The 19,601-nt window shown below is 52.4% G+C and overlaps 13 protein-coding genes across 15 annotated transcripts in view; 9 read left to right on the top strand and 4 right to left on the bottom strand.

Annotated features, from left to right (window-relative positions):
- Positions 1 to 107: 107 nt before the first annotated feature.
- On the bottom strand, positions 108 to 1,713 carry H257_02674 (hypothetical protein). Its single transcript, XM_009826418.1, has 2 exons — positions 371 to 1,713; positions 108 to 314 (listed from the first exon to the last, which is right to left on the bottom strand). Exons 1-2 carry the CDS (start codon positions 1,703 to 1,705, stop codon positions 129 to 131), a joined length of 1,521 nt encoding a protein of 506 aa, XP_009824720.1. The 5' UTR covers positions 1,706 to 1,713; the 3' UTR covers positions 108 to 128.
- Positions 1,714 to 1,760: 47 nt separating this feature from the next.
- On the top strand, positions 1,761 to 2,378 carry H257_02673 (hypothetical protein). Its single transcript, XM_009826417.1, has one exon. It carries the CDS (start codon positions 1,801 to 1,803, stop codon positions 2,176 to 2,178), a length of 378 nt encoding a protein of 125 aa, XP_009824719.1. The 5' UTR covers positions 1,761 to 1,800; the 3' UTR covers positions 2,179 to 2,378.
- A 39-nt stretch (positions 2,379 to 2,417) lies between these two features.
- H257_02672 (hypothetical protein) lies at positions 2,418 to 2,966 on the top strand. Its single transcript, XM_009826416.1, has one exon. The coding sequence runs from the start codon at positions 2,610 to 2,612 to the stop codon at positions 2,928 to 2,930; it is 321 nt and encodes a 106-aa protein (XP_009824718.1). The 5' UTR covers positions 2,418 to 2,609; the 3' UTR covers positions 2,931 to 2,966.
- Positions 2,967 to 4,098: 1,132 nt separating this feature from the next.
- Positions 4,099 to 6,619, top strand: H257_02671 (hypothetical protein). Of its 3 annotated transcripts, XM_009826415.1 has the most exons (7): positions 4,099 to 4,540; positions 4,600 to 4,700; positions 4,770 to 5,486; positions 5,570 to 5,711; positions 5,877 to 5,912; positions 5,961 to 6,365; positions 6,447 to 6,619. In XM_009826415.1, the coding sequence occupies exons 1-7, from the start codon at positions 4,174 to 4,176 to the stop codon at positions 6,512 to 6,514; spliced, it is 1,836 nt and encodes a 611-aa protein (XP_009824717.1). In that variant the 5' UTR covers positions 4,099 to 4,173; the 3' UTR covers positions 6,515 to 6,619. The 3 variants fall into 3 exon arrangements, with proteins under 3 accessions (XP_009824717.1, XP_009824715.1, XP_009824716.1); XM_009826413.1 differs by having other exon boundaries at positions 5,961 to 6,619; XM_009826414.1 differs by having other exon boundaries at positions 5,877 to 6,365.
- Positions 6,620 to 6,678: 59 nt separating this feature from the next.
- Positions 6,679 to 7,956, top strand: H257_02670 (hypothetical protein). The gene is made up of 5 exons (XM_009826412.1): positions 6,679 to 6,817; positions 6,884 to 6,951; positions 7,009 to 7,102; positions 7,159 to 7,292; positions 7,341 to 7,956. Exons 1-5 carry the CDS (start codon positions 6,714 to 6,716, stop codon positions 7,571 to 7,573), a joined length of 633 nt encoding a protein of 210 aa, XP_009824714.1. The 5' UTR covers positions 6,679 to 6,713; the 3' UTR covers positions 7,574 to 7,956.
- On the bottom strand, positions 7,733 to 7,961 carry H257_02669 (hypothetical protein; the record flags this gene model as incomplete). The annotated part of the gene is made up of 2 exons (XM_009826411.1): positions 7,733 to 7,801; positions 7,827 to 7,961. 2 exons carry the CDS (start codon positions 7,959 to 7,961, stop codon positions 7,733 to 7,735), a joined length of 204 nt encoding a protein of 67 aa, XP_009824713.1.
- Positions 7,962 to 8,039: 78 nt separating this feature from the next.
- On the bottom strand, positions 8,040 to 9,209 carry H257_02668 (hypothetical protein; the record flags this gene model as incomplete). Its single annotated transcript, XM_009826410.1, has 1 exon — positions 8,040 to 9,209. The coding sequence occupies one exon, from the start codon at positions 9,207 to 9,209 to the stop codon at positions 8,040 to 8,042; it is 1,170 nt and encodes a 389-aa protein (XP_009824712.1).
- Positions 9,210 to 10,032: 823 nt separating this feature from the next.
- On the top strand, positions 10,033 to 10,874 carry H257_02667 (hypothetical protein). The gene has a single exon (XM_009826409.1). It carries the CDS (start codon positions 10,143 to 10,145, stop codon positions 10,794 to 10,796), a length of 654 nt encoding a protein of 217 aa, XP_009824711.1. The 5' UTR covers positions 10,033 to 10,142; the 3' UTR covers positions 10,797 to 10,874.
- A 646-nt stretch (positions 10,875 to 11,520) lies between these two features.
- On the top strand, positions 11,521 to 11,937 carry H257_02666 (hypothetical protein; the record flags this gene model as incomplete). Its single annotated transcript, XM_009826408.1, has 1 exon — positions 11,521 to 11,937. The coding sequence occupies one exon, from the start codon at positions 11,521 to 11,523 to the stop codon at positions 11,935 to 11,937; it is 417 nt and encodes a 138-aa protein (XP_009824710.1).
- Positions 11,938 to 13,480: 1,543 nt separating this feature from the next.
- On the top strand, positions 13,481 to 14,676 carry H257_02665 (hypothetical protein; the record flags this gene model as incomplete). The annotated part of the gene is made up of 1 exon (XM_009826407.1): positions 13,481 to 14,676. The coding sequence occupies one exon, from the start codon at positions 13,481 to 13,483 to the stop codon at positions 14,555 to 14,557; it is 1,077 nt and encodes a 358-aa protein (XP_009824709.1). The 3' UTR covers positions 14,558 to 14,676.
- A 391-nt stretch (positions 14,677 to 15,067) lies between these two features.
- Positions 15,068 to 16,112, top strand: H257_02664 (hypothetical protein). Its single transcript, XM_009826406.1, has 2 exons — positions 15,068 to 15,584; positions 15,639 to 16,112. Exons 1-2 carry the CDS (start codon positions 15,147 to 15,149, stop codon positions 15,660 to 15,662), a joined length of 462 nt encoding a protein of 153 aa, XP_009824708.1. The 5' UTR covers positions 15,068 to 15,146; the 3' UTR covers positions 15,663 to 16,112.
- On the bottom strand, positions 15,714 to 16,112 carry H257_02663 (molybdopterin converting factor, subunit 1). Its single transcript, XM_009826405.1, has one exon. It carries the CDS (start codon positions 16,093 to 16,095, stop codon positions 15,817 to 15,819), a length of 279 nt encoding a protein of 92 aa, XP_009824707.1. The 5' UTR covers positions 16,096 to 16,112; the 3' UTR covers positions 15,714 to 15,816.
- Positions 16,113 to 16,237: 125 nt separating this feature from the next.
- Positions 16,238 to 19,601, top strand: part of H257_02662 (hypothetical protein) — a gene marked incomplete at both ends in the record, with an annotated part of 9,452 nt that continues 6,088 nt past the window's right edge. The window contains 5 exons of the mRNA XM_009826404.1: positions 16,238 to 16,318; positions 16,388 to 17,740; positions 17,815 to 18,621; positions 19,039 to 19,173; positions 19,332 to 19,568. Of these exons, the coding sequence (XP_009824706.1) occupies positions 16,238 to 16,318; positions 16,388 to 17,740; positions 17,815 to 18,621; positions 19,039 to 19,173; positions 19,332 to 19,568 (2,613 nt within the window). The remainder of the gene's footprint in view (positions 16,319 to 16,387; positions 17,741 to 17,814; positions 18,622 to 19,038; positions 19,174 to 19,331; positions 19,569 to 19,601) is intronic.

The raw sequence follows: 19,601 nt of genomic DNA, 5'->3' as shown, positions 1-19,601 counted from the left end.
TGAATTTCATTGAGAAGGTGGTTTTGATTGGCTAATAATTTTGAGCTCATCTGAGGTAGCCAATCAAATCGATTTAAATTCCAACGAGAAACCACAACACAACATTTCACTCGAAAGCACACAATACTTTAGATACACCCTCTTTGATCATTCCGTACCTCAAACATCCCTTTTTGGTCAAACCGGTACGACAGTAGCTCCACAAGGCGACTTTTTAGGGCATCGTAGCCGGCGAATTCATCCCACGATGTCTCCACATGTGGACGTTGGACATTCAAGTCTTGCAATTGCGACGGCGGCGTATTCCCTTGGGCCTGGATATGCTCATGAACTCGTTCAAAAAGTGGCGGTACATGTATGTATATTGTACCTTTAACAGATCCAACCACGTGGGGGCGTTGAGGTGGTTCAACTTGGCCATGGCAGTGGCATGCCGCACGATCTTGCACAAGTCCTTGCCTACATATCCGCCCGTGGCGCCAGCCAGCGCCGCCGCGAGCGCCGTGTCGGCCAGGAATCGGTCGGCAATGGCCAATCGCATGGCTTCCGTCGGCACTTCCATGCGATACAGGCGCTCCAGTCGACCCGTGCGCGTCATGGACGTCGGCAGCGGTTTCATGGACGATGTCGCAACGATTGCCAACGCCCGGCCACGCTCTGTCCACGTGTCCAGCACCTGCAGCAAACTCCGCCCTAGTGGTGTGAGGTGTCCGTCGTCTTCGACCAGCGCGTCGACGTTGTCGACGAGAAACACGCCACAACCAGCCGCGTCGTCGTCCAAGAGGCGGAGGTGGTGCGCCAAGAAGGCCGAAGGCGATGGAAACGCGGTGCTCATGTCTGCTTCGAGGCGAAGGGTATGGCCGTCGGTCAGCACCACGGGAACATGCAAGTCGGTCAATTGTTGCCGCAGCGCTTGCAGAAGGAGCGACTTGCCGACGCCACCCACGCCTTGCACTAGGATCCCGCGCGCCGTGATGGCAGGGTGGTCCTGGGACAAGGCCAGCCGGATATGCAACACGAGCTGGTCCACGAGGTGATCGTATCCGGCAAGACCGGCCTGCAGCATGCGTTCGTGCCACGGGAACGCGTCCCATGCTGCCTTCCAATCGAGGGTAGACGTCAAAGACGACGAAGAAGAGGAGGATGGAGCGTCGATGTGGTGGAACACGGTGGTGGACGGTGTGATGGCTCCGATCGGCAGGGGCTGGCGGGAATCGTCGAGAGCTGCCACGACGCGCCCAATGTACAATTGCCCCATGATTGCGATGGAAAACAAGTGGTCTGGCGCGGCATGGGTCAGTTGTCGAAGGACGGCTTTGTCAAAGTTGAGCTTGCGGTCGCGAACAACCTGCGGCACGGCCGTTCGCTTCTTGCTCTGCACCAGGATTCGAGGAAATGGAGACACCAGTTCAACTTCCAGATGGCTGATGGAGCTCAGTGACGAATCGTCGATCGATTCGCAAGTGACGGATCCACCGTTGCCAACGTTCAGGGCGGACAACATCCATGGAGGCACATTCAGTGCTGGTTCGAGGATTGCATCTTCTTTGTCGACGCACAGCGACAAACAAAGCAGCCGTGACGTGCCATTGGATAAGCGACTGCATCTTGATGCATCCTTGGAGCTCAAGTCGTGAATCGTGTTCAATGGAAGGTATCCTTGGCCACTCCACGCGGCGAGGCGCCGATTCGTACTGCTCGACATGTCGCCACCAGTTTCAAGCAATGTGTGTCCGGATAATCCATCCTCCATGGTATCCGAATACTCCCAACAACGTCAGCGACTGTTCAAGATTGAAAATGGCCAACAACGCGCCGAACGAAGTGGAGGAGACGATCAAGGCGCTCAAGGCCAAGCCCGGCTTCTTCTCGTACATCGTCATGAACAATGACGGCATCGTAATCAAGTATGAGAACATGGAGTACAAGAGCGCCGTCATGCACGCGTACCACATCCTGAACTTGTACGCGCGATCCAAGAAACACTTGAGCAAGCTGTTTGACGCGAGCGAATGCGACATCGAGTGCCTTCGTTTGCGGACGAAACTCCATGAAATGATCATCGCCCAGTACACGCGCTTCACGTTGGTTGTCCTGCAAGTGTCGGAAGCACAAGTGATCAAGGCCGACGTGAAAGTCGAAGAAGTCGTCAAGGAAGAGGTCACAGCACCCGCGTAGACTACAATACTCTGGAGTAATGCACGGCCAGATGTAGATATACATGAGGGGTACTGTGTTGCTGTGCTGTCAATGAGCATGCATGCACAGTCAAATGGACGTAGATGCAGTACTTTACGCGGAATGATGCCATTATCCAGAACAAGGCAAAGAATTATATGTAAATGGAGCCTTTGCTTGGTAAAGGCATTTCAATGGTGTCGTTTAGGACCTGTCTGCTTGAAAGCTCCACACTAAAGTCTCAAAAATGATTTGTTTTATACTACTTTAATGTTTTAATAAATTGCTACGACGACAGTCGGGTCGAAATTTACTTGGACATCATCATCTTGACGAATTCTTCGTAGTTGATTTGTCCATCGCCATCGATATCGGCTTCACGGATCATTTCGTCCACTTCTTCGTCGGTCAACTTCTCGCCCAAGTTGGTCATGATGTGGCGCAATTCGGCGGCGGAGATGAAGCCGTTGCCGTCCTTGTCGAACACCTTGAACGCTTCCAGGATTTCTTCTTCCGAGTCAGTGTCCTTCATCTTGCGGGCCATCATGGTCAAGAATTCGGGGAAATCGATCGTGCCGTTGCCGTCAGCGTCGACTTCGTTGATCATGTCTTGGAGTTCGGCTTCCGTGGGGTTTTGGCCCAACGAGCGCATCACCGTGCCGAGTTCCTTGGTCGTGATGGTTCCATCGCCGTCCTTGTCGAACAAGGAGAAGGCTTCCTTGAATTCAGCGATTTGTTCTTCGGTAAGTTGATCGGCCATGGTAAATTTCAAACTGACTGCAGATCCCTTTCGAGGGTTTTATTGCTTCTAGAAGGTTTCCATATCACCTTCCTCTTCAACTTAATACTTGAACCCCCACCCCTGCCACTTTTCCAAATTGCACGACCTTTACAGGTCAAACAGCTTCTGCACCAGACTTGATAATTGTATCGAATAATTGGACGACCTCGCTTCTAAATTGTACGACCTCCGTCCATCGGACAAACCGCGTTGTGAGGTCGTCCAAGAGGACGAAATACAATTGAAATAATGTTGATTGTCCATTTCTCATAAGATTATAAAAATACACTTTCTTAAATACAAATTCTCTATGATCTTACACCTATTGATATTAAATTACGCCATGCGGGTTGTTACATACAACGTGCGACACAAGGCCGCGCCGGCGCGATGTGACCGCCGCCGCCTCGACGGAACTCGCATGAAGAACTCTATTCCGCGTGGCCTAGGATAGGAACAATCGCACATGGCGGTTTCATTGGTCATATATGTGCTCCCTCGCGCTACAGAGCTCGGACCACTGCACGTCGACTGTCCTCCATTGCATCAGGATGTCGCTGCAGGCCGAGCTGTCCTCATGAACATGAATCACATGTACGTGGATTATACTCCTCTAGTCGATGTACAGTACGCTGTAGGCAAGTCCTTGCGTTCAGCATTCGTCTGACATATTCGTGCGTTCAATAACGAATATGAGCATCGACCTAGGCATGGTTCGCCTCATTCAGCGTGAAACCAGCGAGCTCATTCGCATGGATGCCTAAACTATAAGGCCGTTCGCATCTGTCGTAGCGTTTGTTTCGTCGTGTATGAGCACACCACCTGCAGGACTACTCCATCCTCCACAAAGCATGCGCTTTTGTCCTCGTTGTGCATGACGGGATGTCCACATCCATCGAGGACATTCATACACTTGATGTCCCAGGCATGTTGTCATGCAACTATATACCGGGTAACTCAGCAATGGGTTGTGCTTGGAACAATGCGATCCAACAACTTCAACATGGAATTTGGGAAATCCCACGGTTTGCAGCGTGTATCGGACGGACATTAGACATCTAACACCCGGTATTTGTGAAATAATTAGAGGATTGTATGCACTGTACCCGACATAACGTTTACTCAAATGTCATCATCATCGCCATGGCAGCACCTTCCGACCCAACGTGCACTGCTTGCGAGAACCATTGCCCATTCTACCACCATCAACAACCATGTTGCTTCGAGCTGTGCGCGCGAGACCACTGCTACCTTCCATCAAGCAGTCCCGGTATCTCAACGCTCCATTGCCAGGGACGCCAAGCACTCGTCAGTGGGCATGCATGCTCCGGAGCTTTGTCACGTTCTCGGGACCTCAACACCCTGCGCTGCTGGACTGTACCATCGGAGACATGTTGGACTCCGTGGCTGCAAAGCACCCTGACCAGTTGGCATTGGTGGCTGTCGAGGAAGGCGTTCGAATGACGTATGCACAAGTACATGACAAAGTCAACCGGTATGCCCAGGCCCTGCATTGGCTCGGCCTCCGCCGCGGCGACCGATTTGGGATTTGGCTGCCCAACACGGCCGACTACTACCTATGTACGCACCCTCTCTTCGTCGTCCATACATGAAACCTTGAACTAACCGCTGGAGTATAGTGCAATGGGCCACGGCCAAGCTGGGGGTGATCATGGTCAACGTGAACCCAGCGTACCGTGCGCACGAGTTTGAATTCGCCATGAATCTCGTGCAATGCAAAGTACGCATGCAGGCAGCACCAACCTTTCCATCCACTGGAGCATGGCTTTACATGATTGCGCTTGTATAGGCAGTGCTGGTGACCCCCCAAGTACAATCCACGCACTATTTCGACATGCTGCACACACTTGTACCCACGTTAAAAGCCAGCCACCATCATCCAAACCACGACATCCTCGCGCCGTTGAACCTTCCAGAGCTTCCCCATCTTCGCCACATCATCCACGATCGCCATGGCCACACCGAGCCAGGCATGGTTGGCTTGGACGCGCTGGTCGCCAGTACCCCAGCCGACCACTCGTTCTTGGAATGCTCGACCAGCGTCACGCCAGACCAAGTCGTGAACATCCAGTTCACGTCCGGCACGACCGGGTCTCCCAAGGGCGCCGCATTGACCCACCACAACCTCGTCAACAACGGGTACCTCGTCGGGCACCGCTGCGGCTACAGCCCCGCGGACCGCGTGTGCGTACCCGTGCCGCTGTACCACTGCTTTGGCGTCGTGCTGGGCAACTTGGCGTGCCTGGCGCATGCCGCCACAGTCGTTTATCCGTCCAAGAGCTTCCACGCGACCAAAGCGTTGCGCGCGGTCGAGGCCGAGCAATGCACGGCGCTGTATGGCGTGCCAACCATGTTTATCCGCATGCTCAACGATTCAACGTTCGACGTGCGCAAGATGGCGTCGCTGCGGACAGGCATCATGGCGGGGGCGCAGTGCCCCGTGGACGTGATGGCCAAAGTGATGGCGTTCGCGCCGGAAATGACCATTGCGTACGGCATGACCGAGGTACAGGCCAAACAACATACTATTAGTATATATTTGCAATATTCTCGATATGGTTATATATATATATTTGTGTTGTGGGGTAGACAAGCCCCATTAGCTTTCAAACGGCGCGCGACGATGCACTCGTGGACCGCGTCGAAACGATCGGGACGCTCATGCCGTTTACCCAAGCCAAGGTTGTGGACATGGAAAACCCCGACGTCGAAGTCGATGTAGGGAAACCAGGTCGGTGTATCATTTATACCGAGTCTTTATTGAAGGCTTTTGTTATTTATCTCTTATTGAAGGCGTTAAATATTTATTTCATCTATTATCTGAATCCTCCTATCGAGTCCTTATTGAAGGCTTTTGTTATTTATTTCATCTATTATCTGAACCCCCCGCGTGTAGGCGAGTTGCTGACCAAGGGGTATTGCGTGATGAAAGGTACGTGACCGACGGAGAGTCATCATTCGATTGAGCTTAGATCGGTAGAGTACTGGAACCAGCCAGATCAAACGCGCAAGGCGATTGTGGACGGATGGATGCACACCGGGGACATTGTCGTGATGGACGACCGAGGGTTCTGTCGCGTGGTGGGTCGGTCCAAGGATGTGATCATTCGGGGTGGCGAGAACATTTACCCCGCGGAAATCGAAGAGGTGTTGTTTGCGCACGACGCGGTTGCGAACGTGAGTGTCGTGGGCGTGCCGGACTGGGAATATGGCGAAGTCATTTGCGCCTGGGTGAGTCTTCGAGATGACGCTGCGGTAGACAAGATGGACGATGTGCTGCGGGAACACGTGCGGGCTAACCTCGCGCACTTCAAGATCCCGGCGTACTTTGTGTTCCGCCACGACTTTCCCACCACCATCACGGGCAAGATCCAGAAGTTCAAGAGTACGTCTACTGCTCCCCCAATCGTTCATTCGTTTCCTTTGTCTTCTTCCTTCCTCATAACCGTCGTCGTCGTCGTCGTAGTGCGTGAGATTGCCATCGCCGAGCTCGGCTTGAGCATGGACCCGCCGCCGAAAGTGTCGAATCTCTAAAACCAGAGGCGCCGTCGGATTGGCTAATTGGAACCAATTGGAACCAATGGGATGCAGTAGTGTATAAATAATTTCAACCAATGAAAATGAATTCTTCGTGTTGAATGGCGGTTTCATTGGCGGATTCTGTAACGGCCGTACGCCCACCACACCTAAAAACCTCACTTGGCAATCCACCCACCCACCCCCTCGACGACGCATGAACATCTTCCAGCGCAACAAGACGTTCCGTCCAAAGAAGACGTACAACAAAGGCACGAAGCGCCATGACCTGCACAAACGCGCCAAGGCGACACTGGGCGGGTGGGTACCACCTACCTACTACATACATGCTTGATATCGAATGATGTTGGGCTCACAATGTGGCAGAGGGGACATGCGTGCAGCAGTCAAGCTGCCCGACAACGAAGACGTGAACGAATGGCTCGCTGTCAACAGTACGTTGTACAAACGTTTCCACCGAATCGCGTGATGTAACCCATTCATTCGGACAGCGGTGGACTTTTTCAACGAAATCAGCATCGTATATGGGACCGTGCTCGAATTTTGCAACAAGGAATCGTGTCCGATCATGTGTGCCGGTCCAAAGTACATACCACCCCCTCGATACTACACAGTACATCTCAACCATTCGTTTGCGTTAGGTTTGAATACCTGTGGAAAGACTCGAAAGAGTACAAGACACCTGCGAAACTGCCGGCCCCCGACTACATTGACATGCTCATGAGTTGGGTAGAAGAGCAGCTGAACGACCAAACGCTGTTCCCGTGCAACGAAGGTATACAACCCTCGTTCTCTGAGTCGTCCTGAGCTTGATATGCGACAGAGACGCCGTACCCCCGCGGGTTTATCGCGGCCGTCAAGAACATCTTTCGCCGCCTCTTTCGAGTGTATGCACACGTGTACTACTCGCACTTTGACAAGATCGTCAACCTCGGCGCGGAAGCGCACTTGAATTCGTGTTTCAAGCACTTTATCTACTTTGTCACAGAGTTCGACCTCGTCGACGTGCGCGAGCAAGAGCCGCTCAAGGACCTCATTGCCAACTTGGCCGGATAATAATCCTCGACCACACTGTATCGCACAAAGTTAAACACCGCCAAACAACGTCATTACGTACTTGTACATGCATTATTAGTGTGTGAACATTCTCCTGGGTGCATATCGCCATCGTCGTGGTGACTTACTACCTGCGACGTTGTTGTGCCGGTTCATAACCTATATCGCATGCATCAGTGTCGAAGGGATTCCCATCGACGGTCCCTCGAGCGGTGCTTCTTCCACCGACTTCAACCAGCGATACAGTGTACACCTTGTCACGGTATAGGGTGGTGGAGCTACCAGAAGGCACGAGAACGTCGTCATGTTGGCCCATACTTCGAGCCACGGCGAGCTGCACCGCGGCGGTGATCGTGCGATACCAGACATCCAAGTTCTCGTCGGCCATCGTCAAAATGTGAAACCGTCAACACATGGTGGAATAATAACGGCGACGACTATTGTGGCACACTTATAAATACATCGCCTAGGCCAACAAGTCGACTGCTGCTACGGCTGGAGTGGTCTCGGAGGTTGTCGGGTCCTTGGGACTGCTGCTACCGCTCGAGCCAGAAGTCGCCCCATCGTCTTGGTGGTCGCCGTCGTCCGAAAAGTTCATCAGGTCCGCCATGGGTTGGACCAGCAGCTCGTCGAGGTCCACGCACTTGGCCGGCGCCTCCTCGTTCGAGTCCGTGGGTATTGTGGGTGCATCGACGATGCTGGTCGACCGAGGCATGATGGGCTTCTCCCACACCGTCACCTTGTTCACTTCATCTCGGTAGTACACCTTCCCCGCGGATTTCGAGTGGACGGGGTAGTACCCAGGCTGCAACACGTAGTCTGTCGCGGCCATGTCGGCCCACGGACAGCCATTGATGTGCAGCACGTACTTGGCTTCGAGGGAAGGCGCGTCGTGCAACACACGCACCATCATCTCATGTTCGGTGTCGCCGATCGCATGCTGCGCGACCCACCCGTCCTGATTGATCTCGTCTACGAGGTCCAACGTCAGCGCCGAGTCCGTCGGCTGGTCGTGACGCAGACTCATGCGATCCAGCACGAGGATCTTACTCCCGTCCGCGCAATCTTCCAGCAACAGCTGATGTACGTCGCCGTCTTGGCCAAACGTAAACAACCACGACACACGCACGTCCTTTTGCTGATTGCTGTCTACGGTGAACTGCACGCGGCGACAGTACGACATGCTGCTCCATCGATTCGCAAACCCCGCGCTCTCGTACTTTGTAGGTCGGTCTGTCAATGCCTCCCAATTTTTACCGTGTGCCCAAAACGAGTACAAGATGTCTGGGTTCAAGTTTGCTCGAGCGCGTTCCAGCAACCCCAACGACGGCAAATCTTTGATCACGACTTGGAACGGCACGGTCGGATAGCACGGGACGCTGAATTCGAAGGTCCATGGCCCCGCCGTGTAGCTCTCGGAGGCACCAATGCGCTTCCCATCCAGTTTCACACGCTTTTTCGACGACACGCGCGAGTGTTCCAGCGTAACTGTGTGGACTTCCTCCGAGTCGGCAAAGACAAAGCGCCAGCTGAAGCGCTTCTTGGAGGACGGCACACGTTCGCCAATGTTTTCGATCTCAAGACCCACGCGCAGGACGCTCGGCGACGCCAGGTCCCCTTCTTGCACGCCAGTCATGTTCCAGGTGGTCAGTTCAGAGAAAGCAGAATAGAGCGGGGACGTTGCGGAAGACGACGGTGCACATCCGGATAAGCCCAACGCATTGCATATAAATTATCTTGATGTTTGTAGTGATTCAATGTTTTTACTGTCAATGATTGAAACCGGCCCTCGGTATCCGGATATTTGGGTGCAACAAGTAAAAACCATAAATTGAAGTAAACGTACAGTGTAGTCTCATACGTACCACTGTAGTACAAAATCAAAATAACGTTATTTTAACTGTAAATACACGGTCAAAAGAAACGAATGGAGGTCAAGCCAAGTTATGGGGCTAACGTTATGTAGCGGAGCGAATACAGCATTGGAGGACTGCTGTTGTTCTGGTTGTGCGAAGTACTGGTGACTACCCTGGCCTCTAGTAGGTCTGCTTTTTGATTCTGGATAGAACTACCTTGCCATGGTCCAACAATCGTCGCCCAAACCTTGAATACAGTCAGTCATAAGCGCAACAGTTCCATCGTTGCTTACGTAATCATTTCCCTATGTGTTGCTACAGTACACACTCCCGGGGTTAAGTGCAGTGTAGCATCACCAGTAACCCCAAGCTGGAATGTGCTGTTTTGGTTTACACTGCATTCGGCAATCACGGCAAGGGAACAACCAAATATCTAAGACACTTTGGCGAGTGCTGATATGCAGTTCACATTGGCGACTGGCTCGACAGTGCACCCAAACAAATGTGCTCAAGGGCTGCATCGGTACATCCGAATTCCCGCGAGTCTTCGTGAATGGTGTTTCCCTATCCACGACGACACTGTCTGTCATACTACAAGCATTTCCACCCCATCCATCATGGTTAACCCTCCCTGTTTTTGAGTGTCAACGGTGTTTACGAGTTCATTCACGACCATCCGGATCGTTCTCTGATCCGCATCGCACTTGAATCATATGTCTCTTGAGTTGGTCAAGTGCCTGCAAACTTGTGCCACACTAATATCTTGCTTGGACACTTGTGTCGCCCACAACATGCCTTGCGACACCTGGTGGCTTCTCTTGCTCGTCAGCGCCATCGCCTTCCACGATGTCATCGCCTCACCATCGCCCATGGATCCTTCTTCGCCCAGCCAAAAAGTCCACCGAGCTCTGGGATGGATCTCCGGAACATATTCCATCGGACGAGATGCTGCCACGTCAACGTTTCGCCTGAGTTTGGTGGATGGCTACGTCAAAGCCGTGGCCCCAGAAAAGAAGAATGTGAAACAAAGTCGCCAGTCGTGGCGGGTCTTCCGTGCCCACGAGGCTGACGATCGCAACATGCTGCAACACGTCGTGGAAGGAAAGTGTTTGAAAGCATGGACCCACAAGTGGTTGAGAGCACCAATCGTCCACGCGTTCGGCTGCGCCGCGAACGAATCCCATCAGCACTGGGTCATGGAGCCGTCGTATATAGGGCACACGCGGATCCAGCCTCAAAATATGTCCAACTTGTGCTTGACCGTGGCGCCGCCCAACAGAACAAGCGGCACGCCCCTTTTCTCTGACCCAACCCTTGAACCTTGTGCCAAAGGACGCCAAGACCAGCTATATTATTTTTACCCTTAATCTATTAATACTTTGACGCACATCTCTGTCGTCAATATTGACTTTCCTCCGGGCCTTGTTGGTCGGTGGCTTGAATGAGCGCTTCCATCACAGCTTGCACCACCAACGCAATGGTTTCCTCCTCACCGTTTGACCGTGCCGTCGATGTAACATGACATGCCAAGTCATTCCGACATGTTTCAAATGCGGATGGGGATTGGGTAAGCGACGTCGTGGTTGTAGTTGCGGTGACTTGCGCTACCAGTTCCAATATGGCGGCATGAACTTGGTTGTTGATGTCATCATTTGTCTCAATGGCCACCGAAGTTCGGGTACCATCAGTATGAACAACCCTGGCAGTGTCCTTGGACACTTTCTTTAATGCAATGACTTCGTTGATGTCAGCGTCTTGGCTAGACAGTTCAGGGAGCTGATCCATTATGTCGTCGGCTTCCATTTGGTCTGACGCTGTCTGGGGGGATGCATTTTGGTCACTTGATGTGGTCGTGTGATTACCGACCACGTTGTCGAGGACGTCATGGACGATACCTGACACGAACGCCCATGTGGCCTGGGTCATTTCTCGTGCAGTTTCCGATGTCGATACGGCGAGGCCCACCAACTGCAAAACTTGCTGCGCAACGATATCCGTTCGTTCTTGTACCAGCACAGCTTGAGCTGCTGCATGCGCTACGTGTAGAGCACAGACGATGCCTTGGACTGCATCGAGAACACACCAGACGACATGCAAGTCGTGCGCTTCGATGTCTTGGCATGCCATGGCATGGCACGCGTCCACTCGCATCTCCTCTTCAACCACGATAGTGTATGCGTCAATGAGGGTGGTGTTCTGGTCGTCGTAGCTCGTTTGACGAAGTACATGGGCACACCAATCTTCAGAGAGCAGTTGGTGCCCTTCTCGAGCAATCAAAGCGTCGAATTCATCGTCCAGACGTTGAAGTTGCTTGCGATAGACCACGCAGTGCCAGCCAACTTGACGTTCGACGAGCTGAGTCTCATCAAATCGACACCGTTTGGAGCGTTGTGTCGGCGATTCCTTGATTCGAAATACCTTTGCGGTAAACGCGGGGGCGTGGCCGGTGGGGGGGCCCACGAGGGGGCCGACAGGTTCCGTGCACAAGTGATCCAAGTGCATGTTTAAGAGCGAGCTGATGGGCAGATTGAGCCACCAACACGACGAGTTGTCATGGCTCTCTTCTACTTGGCACGAAACCCAAAGCAGAACTCCACCTGGGCGAAGACTGGCAACGCATGCAGTGAGCATATCGAGGCGGTCAGAAGAAGACACAAGATCGAATGTGGCTTTGGCTACAATACAGTCGACGGAATGCACTCCAAACGTTCTGTCGAGGTCCCGTGCGTCAACTTGCCGAAACTGCAGAAACGACTCGAGCAGCGCGCCGTGAATCTGTTGTGTGGCGATGGACGAGGCGCAGGTGTCTATGCCTGTCACATTGCTGTAGCCAGTCCAAACGAGTTCACGGCAAAGGGCCGATGCACCACAGCCCACGTCGACAATCGCTGCATACTTTGGAACGTACGCGTTCATGATGACTGAAAGCGTGGATGCCGAGTACGACATGTACCATTCTGTCGTGGACGAAGACGTGGCTGCCGTTCCTGGGATGCAATATGTGGTAATAATATGCGAACGCGAGTTGCCAGGTGTACGTGTTGTGACTGGTGGTGGTGGAAGTTTAGAACATGGACGAGTGGTGAGTGACGCGGATGGGAGCAACACCGTATCCGTGGCATCCTCGTCGTTGTTGATCAGTTTGGGTTTTGGTGGCGAAGGGTGGGACTCGAAGGAAACCTGAGAGAGCCACGAAGTGGTGCTACTGAGTGGCAGCAACTTGTCTTGACTTGATGCTCGACGCTGGAAATCCTTGGCTTGGACGAGTTGGTGGAACGGAATGCAGCGTCGACGTTGGGTGCGCGTGGTCGAATCGTCGCTGCTGTCGTCGGAAGCTGATGGACTGGAATGGAAGCAGCAACGAAACGACGATAAGCTTGATCTTTGACGCTTGGGAAGCCGCGGGTCTGTCGAAAAAATCCCGAGCACAGCGGATGTCAAGTTACTCATCGTACCATCCGACACGTCATAGCATGACATATCCGACGGTGACGAGATGGACGATGTGATCGTGGAGATGGATGCGGCTGAAGACTTGCCGTCACTACTGTCGAAATTTTCATAGTAGATGGATTCGGTAGCAAGGGACGTCCCCGACATCACATGAGACGACGATCTGCTACCATCCCATAACGAGGAGACTTCTGAATCGTAGTCGCGCGCTTCATCATCGGAAAGGAATGCGCTTTGCGCTATGGACGAGAGTGGGGACGATGATGTGCTCCCGCCTGAAGACAACGCATCCTCGTTAGCCTGCTTGTGCATCTCCAACTTTTTTGCCACTTGGATGAGGTCGTCGAGTTGAAGCGGTCCTTTTGTCGGCTTCTTGGGCGTAGGTGGATGGCAAGAACGACCACCATCGAAATGGCTGTCGGATTCTTCTTGACGGTTCATTTGCCGATTCAATTGCAAGGCATGCAACGATTCACCGTCGGCGGCATGGTGGCTATGCATGAGTTTGCCGTTGGTGTCAACTTTGGTGTCGCTTCACACACACAATTTATCCGGATACCGGATAATATTCACCATCTACGCTTACTGTTACTTTACTATGAAAAAGAAAACGACCATCGACATGCAACGATGGGCCAGCGTACTGCAAGAATCACTCCAGCAGCATGTTCAGGAAGGCAGCTACGAATCAGCCATGGAGTGCAAATTGGCACTTGATCATGTGGGAAGCATCATGTCAAGCATGTCATCAACAAACAAGGAAGAATCGTTGCAGATCCTGCGTTGCATTGTGCTTGAATCCGTGGTGCCAATGCTGAGGCAGGATCCACCGATCAAACTGGCCACACTTGTCGTTGGTGCTATCTACCGCATGGCTCAATGTTGCTCACAGCGTTGCGCTCGTTCGTTTCGAAGTGTCGCGACGCTCTTGGCTCCCTTCAGCGTCCGAGATTGCTCCCATCCATCGGTGGCACTTGCAGCGCAAGACTGCTTGCACTCCATGTCTGTCCACTGTGTATACGACCTGGATACTGTTGTTGCACATTGCCGGGACGAGAACGATTGCTTCCACGTTACCCGGCAAATCCCACACATGACCAAGTCATGGAACCCAGAGCACGTGCTGCCATACTACGACGCCGTCGTTCAAGTGCTACACACGTGCCTCCAAAGCTTGGGCTACGTCACTCGATGGTATGGTGGCCATGCGTTGTGCGCATTATACGCCTTTCAACTCGAACACCAAACTGAGCCTGTACCCGTCGATTCGTACCAAGCTGGGCTCACCGAACTCAACATCCACGAGATAACGTCACACTTTCCGTGGTCAATCTTGGCGCTGGACCTCCAACGACGCTCGACTCTGGCCCCATCAGACTCAATCTCAACAGCTCACACGACCGATCTGAGTGAATCGGAGTCGTCCTCGGAGTCACATGACACGAACTACTCTCCGCCGGGAATGTCGCCAACTTTAAAACCCCCTGGTGCAATGTTAAGTACCTTTCTGGATCAAATTTCGGATCAACATGCATGGACAGCCACCCAAGCGGCGCTCGCTGCCGACGCCACCCTTCGAGACCAGCACCCTCCGCTTCTCCACGCAGCCAGACTTCGTGCGGATGCCTTAAATGCCACGGTCAAGCACAACAGGCGCACCCCCCACGACGAATAAGTAATCTATGGTTTAGATATGTAGCTCCTCTGCCGTTAGTACTACGCTAGCCTTCAATTCAAATACCTTAGTAACTACATGTAGTTGTGTTTTGAATTGCTAAACATGACGAATTATCCTTGCATCCATCAAAGCCACATAGTTCAGATAAATTTCACAGCTTTGAAATGTGCAAAGTATCAAGAAATCTACCATGAGCTAACTGTGACGTGGTACGTGGTGCTCACTAATTCATTTACCCTGCTGATGCCGCCATCACCGCCCTCACAATCGGGGCGACTTGGTCGTCGCTGCGATGTTGAGGGCTGTGGCGACGGCGTCAGCAGGGTGGACACATGGTCATTCGACGTACGGCTGTGACTGTCGATGGCGTTCAGAGGTCCAATTAAGCATCGGCAGGGGTTATCGTACATGTGCATCACCAGGGAATAAATGAAATCAACTTCTGGCCGATCATCCGGATAATTCGCAGAAATGAAATAGTTTCGCGCGTGATTTCAAAATTCGCTCCCGACGGCAACAATGGACGAGTCCCAAGCCGCCGCCGACGACTTTGAGCGCTTGCGGACGAGCGCCCTAGCAAAACTTGATGACATGCGGGACCAATTGCTGCAATATCATAAGGAAGTCATGGCGAAAGTGGTCGAATCCGAGACGGCAGGCGTCGCCCCATCAGCCGGGGACTCGGCAAGCGCTCACATTGAGGACGACGCGATGCAGTGGCAAAAGGACAAACAAGAACTACAAGAACGTCTTCAGGAATCACTCAGAAGAAACGAACAACTTGCGATGGAAATGGCGCAATGTCGTCTCGAGTAGATCGAGTCCGGTGTTGAAATCGTTTACAAACCATTGTAGGGACGCACAGCTCAAGAGATCGCTCGATCAGTTGAAACACCGCCAAGTCATAACCGAAACCCAATTGCAGCACCAGCAAGCTGCTCAAGATGCCCAACGAAAGCAACTTCAGTTAAAGGACCAGCTGCTCACCAACTATCGGACGTCGATTCGCAACCTCGAAAACAAGGTACCATCCAGTCCGCCTTGGTTCGAACTACTGTAACCTGTTGACTCGTCGTAGCTGATTTCTCAATCCAAGCGTTAGCGCTGAACCAAAGTTGCCTTCGATACATCGTGCTCCATGTCACAAGGCCGTTTGCCGTTTTGCAATACCATATCATCATTATTCCATATCGGAACTATGGTTTTCATTGTCACCGTCGTCGTTTCTGCGATAAAAGCACATCGTTGTGCCCCCTTTAACCCCCAGAAATAGGAGGAATCAACGCCACTTCGTCGCCGTGAGCAAGGTCTCTCACGTCGCCCTCAAGGACATACTCCAAATTCACCGCAAGTGTGATGTCCTTCAAGAATTGCGCTGCGCGAGGGTATTTGGCACACAACGCTTGTCGAAGCGTATCCGTCGTCACATGTGCATCTTCATTGATGGTTTTGCTCAATTCCAACATCTCTTCCCGACGTCCAACCATCTCCCGCGCCGCCGCAAAGTACAGGACCTTGACCTGCACAATCGCCATGGTCTTGTTGATGCAAGTTAACCTTCGACATACAATATCCGGAAAAATGGCATTATCCGGACTCGACACACAGCGTTTTCATTGGCCAGCAACTATTATCTTTGTCGAGCAACCTCGAAAGGTCACCAAGAACGGCAGGTTAATGCAGCGATCGGTGCAAAAGCCATGGCAGTTCTACTTTGTCATGGCATTTCCCAATAGCGCCAAGATCATGCATGACGAGGTGCGATCCAGTATTCATGGCGCATCAACCTGAATGTCCGACTCACAGATGGATGGATGTATACATTAGCTCAAGAACATGGTGGAGTCCACGTACCACATCCAAGAGAAAGAGATCTCGTACCTGGCCCATCTCGCAGCAAAACACCCTCGAAACAACCTCCCAAAGCCCGTGTCGCCCTTCATCGCCGTGTTCATGACGTTTCTTCGACGGACGAACGGTCTGTCGTTGGTGTTGCTTTTGGGCCTTGCCGGGGCTATCACGTATACCAAGACTGCGACAGAGTACGGCATGTTCTTGAACGCGCCAGTGTTAGCTGTGAGTTATTCGCTGGTGGGACTGCTTGGCATCACGCCGTACCTTGGGTGGAAAGGGGCAACGTCGCAGAGTTGGTCGTACTTGCGGGCTTATGATGCCGGGATCATTTGTTTCTTGGCGCTGCTGGGATTGGGGGTGTTGGGCCTCGAGTTCTTTCAAGCGGACATTCACAACGCCCTCGCCATTCACGAAACATCCACCAACCACTCGATGACTATCCAAGGCAGGTCGATTCTGTTTCCCCGGAATGCGTCTACGATAGACACCCCCCACGCCGTCACCAGCTTTATCCAAGCCGAAGCGGATAAGGCGTTTGTGCTATTCCTCCAAGCTCGATTCGATGCGTGGTTTCCCCAAACCATCATCACCACCAACACCGTTTCCAACGTCACGGCAACCAACTTGATGGCGTCGTCGTCATGGGACCCGCGTCCGTGGCTCGCTAGAACCTTCAACGTCTCGGCCGTGTTTTACCCCGAACCGCTCAAGGAAACCCCCCAGTGGATGACACAATTTATCGCAACCACATGCACCAACACATCCGACGTGGACGATACCCTCTTGACAGGGTTCGTCCCGTTGCCCGTGCACCCCACGTTCCACTTGTGTCTTCGGCCGATCTTGCAGTTTAGCGTCGATACCGCCTACGTCGTCGAAGAGCTGCTGCTCGCCCTCGCCAGCCTCCTCGCGATTCAATATGCGACGCTGTTGCTGTTGAAATTTGTCGACCCGGCTTCTTCGTCTGCATCTACTACCGCCGACGCGGCCAATAAGAAAGCCACGAGGAAAACCAGCAGCTCCGTCATGCACTTCTTCGACGCTGCCTTGTTTGTCCTGGGTCTGGTGTTTCTGGCCTCTTCTGGCACCGGGCTATACGTGGTCTTATCGCGTCCAGACGACGTCGCCGTCGACACGGAGATCCAAATCATCGAAGCCAGTGGCATCGGGTTTGGTTTCGTGTACGGCATCCTGCTGTGTTTGTCGGCGGCACTTGGGTGTAGCCCCAAGCTCATGAAGGTTCAGTCGTTCGTGTTGCTGGTGGTCGTGGGGCTCCAACTGGCACTGGCCACGACGCTGTACATGGTCAAGGTCAACATTGTAGCCGTACGTAGATACACATACTCCGATTGGGACAAACACATAGTTTGACCATACTAACCACCTACTTTTTGTTCTAGCTTGCAACTCATTCGTTTGAAGCCACGACGTGGGATGAATCCATCGTAGAGATGGGATTATCTCACGCCTTGGCCAAACTAGAACGCGCCAGGGCTACAAATGTCACGACCAGAACGTTAACCGGGCTGCTCCATGACTTTGTAGAGCAAGAATGCCACGCATTCACTGCAAAACCATCCCAAAATACCACCAATAACCACGCGTTAGAAACACTGCCACCGCCGCCGTCTATGACCACCACCTTGTTCCCCTCGCCTTCCAACGCTACAGGTGCATCCGTTCAATCCTTACGGTTGTTGCTTTCCAAGGCAGCGACAGGCGCCCCCCCCTCCCCCTTGAACGACCCTTGCCGCATCCATTTAGCTATGAAACTGGCCGCGTTTGTCGGGTGGATCGTCAATGCCGCCGGGGTTGTGGTCACCCTCCAGACGATTCTCATGATGCGCAACCTGTGGACACTTGTGCTACTTGTTCGCCTTCGAAAGCTCATGGGTTTGAAGACGCGCAAACCCAAACGAACGGGGGGTCCGCCGTCGGTGCCGTACACGGACGATGATCCCACGACCAACGAGGTCACGCTGCCGTTCCACGTCGCTATGGACAGGTACTGGGAGTCGTATCCCCGCGGAAGTTCCAGCAACGAAGCGACCGTCGCGCACGCCCGCCACCAGTTTACCCTCGAGTGGCTCAAAGTGACGGGCGCGTCGTCCGTCCATGAAAAGGACGCGCTGCTGACCATGAGCCAGTTCCAATCGATCGTCCGCGTGCTCGTGCTCAAGCGACTGGTGACCAAATGTGGCCTCGAGGTAAGCAAACAACACTATGACTTTAGAAACTTTTTTGTTTGGAAATGGGGGAATGAATATATATGCTGGATTGGATGGCGGGCGGGCGGCATCGAGGGATGAAGTATTGTTCCACATAGATACATGACTGGCTACATCAGATGTGACATAGTCGACTATGTAGTGTACACTTGTCTGCTTTTGCATGTAATGCTGGTATATATATATATACCTGACGATCAATAACTTATGTTGAATGTGATGTGCTGCATGCATTTGAATTCCTCTTGGATCTATAATATACGATTGAACAACAGTAAACGCTGCGACTAAATGGTGCACTCGTTCCCTTTCTCATACCTACACGATATATATAAATAAATATTTAATATTTATATATATATACGTATCTAACGACCCACTCGATGTGTTTCTTAGGTGAGCGTCAATATATCCCGGGACGGCAAGCAATTGTACTTTAAACTCACCGCGCCGCGCAAAGTCGTGGCCGAAGAAGCCGAAGCGCGCAAGTACAAGCTCCAAGTGCGCAATGCCGTCGACCCCGGTGTATCCGTACGTGTTTTGTTTCCTCACAACAACCTATATATATATATATATATAATATCCATCTATATATATATATAATATCCATCTATATATATATATAATATCCATCTATATATATATATATATATATGCGACCTGATAAATATCTTCTTTTGGCGTTGTAGTTCTGGACGCCCAGGCAAGTGACGATTGAAAACACAGTGTACGATGTGCAAACCGCCAAGCAAAAGTTATGCGCATTGTACGGGCGGCACGCGCTCACGGTGGTGGAAAACCAATTTTTCCCCGACGAAACCATGTCGCAGATCTCGCGCCGCATCAACGTGCACTCGCGCCACGCGTTATTCATTGAAGACGACAAAACCAAAAAGATGCCGCCGCCGTACCGGTACACGCCGTACGTGCCGTACTTTCGCAAAAATGCCATGCAATAC

This window comes from Aphanomyces astaci (assembly GCF_000520075.1).
Source record: "Aphanomyces astaci strain APO3 unplaced genomic scaffold supercont1.4, whole genome shotgun sequence".
NCBI lineage: Eukaryota > Oomycota > Saprolegniomycetes > Saprolegniales > Verrucalvaceae > Aphanomyces > Aphanomyces astaci.
Note: the sequence above shows the minus strand (reverse complement) of the source record. Positions and strands in the feature narration are given on the sequence as shown.